The 5,214-nt window shown below is 37.4% G+C and overlaps 1 protein-coding gene across 3 annotated transcripts in view; it reads left to right on the forward strand.

Moving 5' to 3' along the window:
• The window catches only part of LOC107839542 (alpha-crystallin domain-containing protein 22.3-like), a 19,032-nt gene extending 13,897 nt beyond the window's left edge, over nt 1-5,135 (forward strand). The window contains exons 2-5 of one of the 3 annotated variants that reach the window (XR_007043610.1): nt 3,709-4,097; nt 4,363-4,445; nt 4,533-4,602; nt 4,911-5,135. Coding sequence is in view for 1 of the 3 variants with exons in the window: in XM_047394655.1 (XP_047250611.1) it covers nt 3,709-4,097; nt 4,911-4,960 (439 nt within the window). In the remaining 2 variants the exon portion in view is untranslated. Of the gene's footprint in view, nt 1-3,708; nt 4,098-4,362; nt 4,603-4,910 lie in introns of all 3 variants that reach the window. The other 2 variants (XR_007043609.1, XM_047394655.1) reach the window with 2 other exon arrangements.
• The last annotated feature ends 79 nt before the right edge of the window (nt 5,136-5,214 follow it).

A 5,214-nucleotide genomic window follows, 5' to 3' on the forward strand; every position in this document is an offset into this window, starting at 1 on the left:
CGATATCCAAATTGAATGAAACCAATTTCATTAGAAAGAGGACTCTCATATCTTTCCGTTGATATATAGTATCTCACTCATATCATTGTGTACAAGGAGTTATGACCATTTGAAGTTGACCCAAAAATTCACTTTTGATCGGCTAAAGTAGATCGACCATAACTTTTTGCTCCGATAGACAAATTGGATGAAACCAATTTCATTAGAAAGAGGATTCGCAGAGATTTCCGTTGATATATAGTAGATCACCCAGATCATTATGTACAAGGAGTTATGGTCATTTAAAGTTAGAGGAAAAATACGCCAAGCCTCAGTACCTTTTTCTGCACGTTTTATTGTTCACTACTATTCATGGTTCGATCGGAATGTTCATAGCTCGTCGCTAGGGTGTCCGCTTTGGATGATCCACATATCGTTGGAAAGCTTATTCGATACTCTATGCAATGGTGGGTCATAATCTGAGACATTCCGCACGAAAAATTTATAATTCATTCTAGAAGATAGAACCCAACACATTTACGCACAAAATTTCAACGAAAAGTTTCCCGGGGTATTACATCTTCACTCCAACGCCGACCCCGACCTATAACATGACCGCAGTCTACCTTTGACCACCATAACCACTACTCTATAAGAGAAGTTAATACAAGGGCGCACAAATAGATAAGACTAACAAGACACAATTATAATAACGAATAAATCAGTAATGAAGCTTGAAGTTGTGACCACTATATGCTAAGGAAACAAATAGAAATCTACAGGAAAAAGTCAAGAATCAACTATGTATGTCAAAAGCAATAAATCTTCAAGAAATAAACAAGAATCAACCGTGTATGCCACAAGCAATAAAACCAATATACTACAATGCAAATGTTGATAAATAACAATCAACAACAACAATCAACCGTGTATTCCCACAGCGTGGGGTCTGGGGCGGGTAAGATGTATGCAGTCTATACCGTTATCTCTGAGGAGGTAGATAGGTTGTTTCCAATAGACCCTCGGCTCAAGATAACGGATAGTAAACAAGGATATGGATGACATAACCAAAATAAAGAATAAGAAATAATAAAATAAAAATCAGAGACATGAAATTTGGGAAATAAGAGAAACACGGAATAAGAAAAATAGGAACTAAAAAATAAGATATAAGACACCCACCTAGTAGTAACATACACTCACATACCAAAGACACCTATGTACACTGTCCTATGATTACTAACCCGGCTACATAAGAACTCTCCTGACTGCTTGCTACAACCCACACACTAACACTAGCCTTTCACCCTTATTCTCGACCTCCACACCTTCCTATCTAGGGTCATGTCCTCAGTAAGCTGAAGCTGCTCCATGTCATTTCTAATCACCTTACTCTAGTATTTCTTTGGTCTACCTCTACTCCTCTTGAAACCATCCAACGCTAGCTTCTCACACCTACGGATCGGGCTCATCACATGCCTAAACCATTTCAGCCTTCCTTCTTGCATCTTGTCTTCCACCGAAGCCACTCCCACCTTCTTCTGAATAATCTCATTCCTAACTCTGTCCCCTCTAGTAAGCCCACAAGAATTTAGAAAATAACAACAATAGAAAATAACAACACGTACGACAAGAAATAGATATGCTAGTCTCAACTACGGCAAAGTAATAGAGAAACTGGAACCAATGATCCAAAAAGAATAGTCAAAGATAATCAGCCAAGAAACCAAGAGAGAAAAGACTGAAATACAAATATCGAAAGAGACGGACGTATCCGCCACCAACAATCAAGAAACCTAAACAAGATAACTAGAGGAGATGATACAAGTGCACCTGATCCGGGGAGAAGACGAAGTGGGGGCGTTTTCTTGATATTTTTTAGGCAGTTATTAATGATTTTTATCTATTAATTATGTTGTTTTTAATTCTCTGTAGTCATCATTAAGGAGGTTATTCCTCCACTTTATCATTTTAGTAGTTGTTTGGAAATTATTTCCTTGATATTAGGGGGGTGACTAATCCACTAATTGTATCTAAATTTATTTCGCTTTAATGGAAAGATAAGCAGAAAATATTACAGTTTTTGAGTGCTTTAACTCAACCAGCGCCATAGGTCGTAGAAGGTAAACATTTGATTTCATCTTACAATGTCCCATAACTAGATCCATCTTCGGGGACTGTAACAGAAGCTTTATGTGAAATAACTTTCATACAACCGATAGGATTTAAACAATTATATTATCATCATTATTTATTAAACCAGCCAAATAATATAATCCATGAGGGCCAAAACTTATATTCTTTCACTTAACACATGTGCCATTATGAACTTAACTGTTTAATAGAATTTTCATCATTATGTGCGTAATTAGAAGCCAAATCCTCCTTTAATTGGAAATAGTCGTTTTTATTGAATAAATCAACTAATATGAGGCGATCAAAGTGAGCTAGTGGGAAGTTTCATATGAAATAACTTAATAACTTTCCTACAAACAGTAGGATTTTAACAATTTTATTATCATTGTTATTTTTTAAACCAATCAACTAATATAAGCCACGTGGCCAAAACTTAGAGTCTATGCTCCAAATGTCGAGTCGTGTGTGTGTGTGTGTGGTGGGGGGTGTGGGGGTGGTGGTGGTGTTGAGTCCCAAATCAGCCCACTTAGGGATCCGAGGTCTATAACAGGTACCAAACTCAATTATCTGCTTCCTTTGAATTAATTGCTCACAGGGAGATTGCCTAAGATGAAAGGTACATTTTCTTAATACTACAGGGAAATGGAACGGAAAGATACATTTTCTGTTAAATAGGACAAGATTTGACATTGGATAGTGGTTGTGGAAGTGTGAGACCATCTCACCTAAAATCTTAAGCTGTAAGAGAGAGCACACTTTTTATTATTTAATTATATTCTCAACACACCCCCTCATGTGTGGTCCTGATTCTTTTTCATGGGCCAAGCACGTGAATTTTTTTTTTTTAATGATGGGTGACAGTGAGATTGGGTCCCAGGACCTCTACTCTAATCCCATGTTGACGTGTATACGTGTGTGATCATCTCTTAAAAGTTTAAGCTATTAGAGAAAACACACTTTTTATTATTTAATTATATTCTCAACAATGGCCTTTTGTAAATAGAAACTATTTTTGGCGATAACATAAATTGGTCTCTTTTCTATTTTCCTCTACCTCCAAGCAATATTAATTGCGGCGAGGAAGTCAAACCTAATTATCATGTGATGTCTCATTTACAAATATGATCAAGTTGGTTTCTGTTTTTAATGTCCATTTGTGTCTTGACTACTCTTCAAATGAGAAACTAGGGAGTGTCCTAGATGGCTAGTGTCACCCTTTACAAGAACAATGAAGTTATTAGAATTTCATGTGAAGTAGACCTCTGATAAACTGTTGGGCACCTTTTTCCATCCAGATTCAAAATAACGTTTTACTCTCTGGATGCTGAAGTTTTTCTTTTTCAAAATATGTTTGAATGCTTTTGTGACTTTCCTTTGCTTTTGAGAAATCATAAGATGCACAAGTTGGAAATAAAACCTTCTTAATCCGTAAAGAAATCATTTCCTACTTGTGCATCATATGAACTGTACTTGCTTACTCCAATGAAGCTCTTCTTACATTGGTTTAGGTCCTATGGAGTCAAGTTAGGTATTTCTTAATACTAGAGATTATCATAATGGAAACTAATGTTGTATTTTACTCGTGCATTGCAGAGCATCTCAGTCTTTTGTGCCGAATTCTGGTGAAGCTAATAGTTCAATTCCGCTGCATCCTCAACCGCTTAATGTGGCCCCCATCAGCTGGTATTCATCGACACCAGATATCAATGCTGGTTCAGTCTCAGTTGAAGCTATAACTTCGCCGTCCAAGCGTAGCAACTCTCAGCTGCATGCTGGGGGTCAGCCTGCAGTGCGTTTTTCCTCTGCTTGTCCAGCCAGAGAGGAACGGGACAATTTTATAAATCATGTTAACGGCAGGGTTGCCCTTACTGGATCGGCGTTGTTGGGAGAGGTTGGGCCATTCATGGGTTCAGTTGATATAGCTGAATCTGAAGATGCTTATGTATTCCGTGTTTCACTTCCCGGTGTTGCTAGGGATGAAAGTAAGTTCTACGTATGAGTAAAATTTTCTTAAGTTGAAAATCACCATATGTTCTTATAACTCTTTACTGTCTTACATCAGACTTTTTTTTTATATTTTACTGCGTCAAGTTGAAAATCGCCACATCTGTGACGACAATATGTTTTGTATATGAATGTCAAATTGCATCCATGTGAATTGACTTGATGATTAAGAGATCTTTCCGTTCATGTGGTTACAAAACTCTTTCGCTGTGATGTTGGACCAAATGGGAGAATTCTCATAAGAGGGGTGAGCGTGACCGGAGAGAGGAAGGTTCGCAGGAAGAATATGGTCTTTAAGATGCAAACTCAGAACTTATGCCCACCGGGTGAATTTACTGTTTCATTCCAGCTACCAGGTCCAATTGATCATCTAAACTTGTCTTGTAATTTTGGACCTGACGGGATTTTTGAAGGTGTTGCGAAGAAAAAACAGCAGGTCCTTTAAGGTCCAGTGAAATACTTAGATCAAAATCCTTCTTCTCTGTAAGTACCTCTATAGTCCAAAGTACTTTGTTTGGAGTTGCATGTGAAAGTTGTGTCTCTGGCTTTCCCACTTTTATATAAGTCAAACAAGCCAATTATATTAACCATTGTATCTGAACTAATTATGTAATTCCGCCTTTTAGCTTCCTGATCTATGAACAATCACTCTGCATTGTTTTGGAATGTGAACATATTTTTTCATGTTGAGCTTCATAAAGCTTTTTATTTTGAATTAATTGTTCCACTTCATTAATCACTACTGCAAAAATATCTCTTTTCTTGAACCTAATTCTCTGTTTTGCTTGTAGATGGTAGGGAGAAGCCAAATTTAGAAGACCAGGAGCAATGCTGCAGTTGATTCCGGGATCTTTGTGCAGCTTTTAGCCTTATTTTGCATCATGCTTTAGTTCTTTTGTGTGTGTGCCGTCTTGTTGGTTGCATCGTTAAGACTTACTAAGGGTGTGGCTACCCGAACTTAGCCACTTCTACAGAATTGGAAAATTGGGCTCAAACTAATAGATTTTGACTTTTGTTACGGGGTTGTTTGGTGTAAGGTATAAGTAATCCAAGGGATAAGTTATCCCGGGATAAAATAAAAGTTCACTTAAATCC

The sequence above is a fragment of the Capsicum annuum genome, chromosome 8, assembly GCF_002878395.1.
Source record: "Capsicum annuum cultivar UCD-10X-F1 chromosome 8, UCD10Xv1.1, whole genome shotgun sequence".
Taxonomy (NCBI): Eukaryota; Viridiplantae; Streptophyta; class Magnoliopsida; order Solanales; family Solanaceae; genus Capsicum; species Capsicum annuum.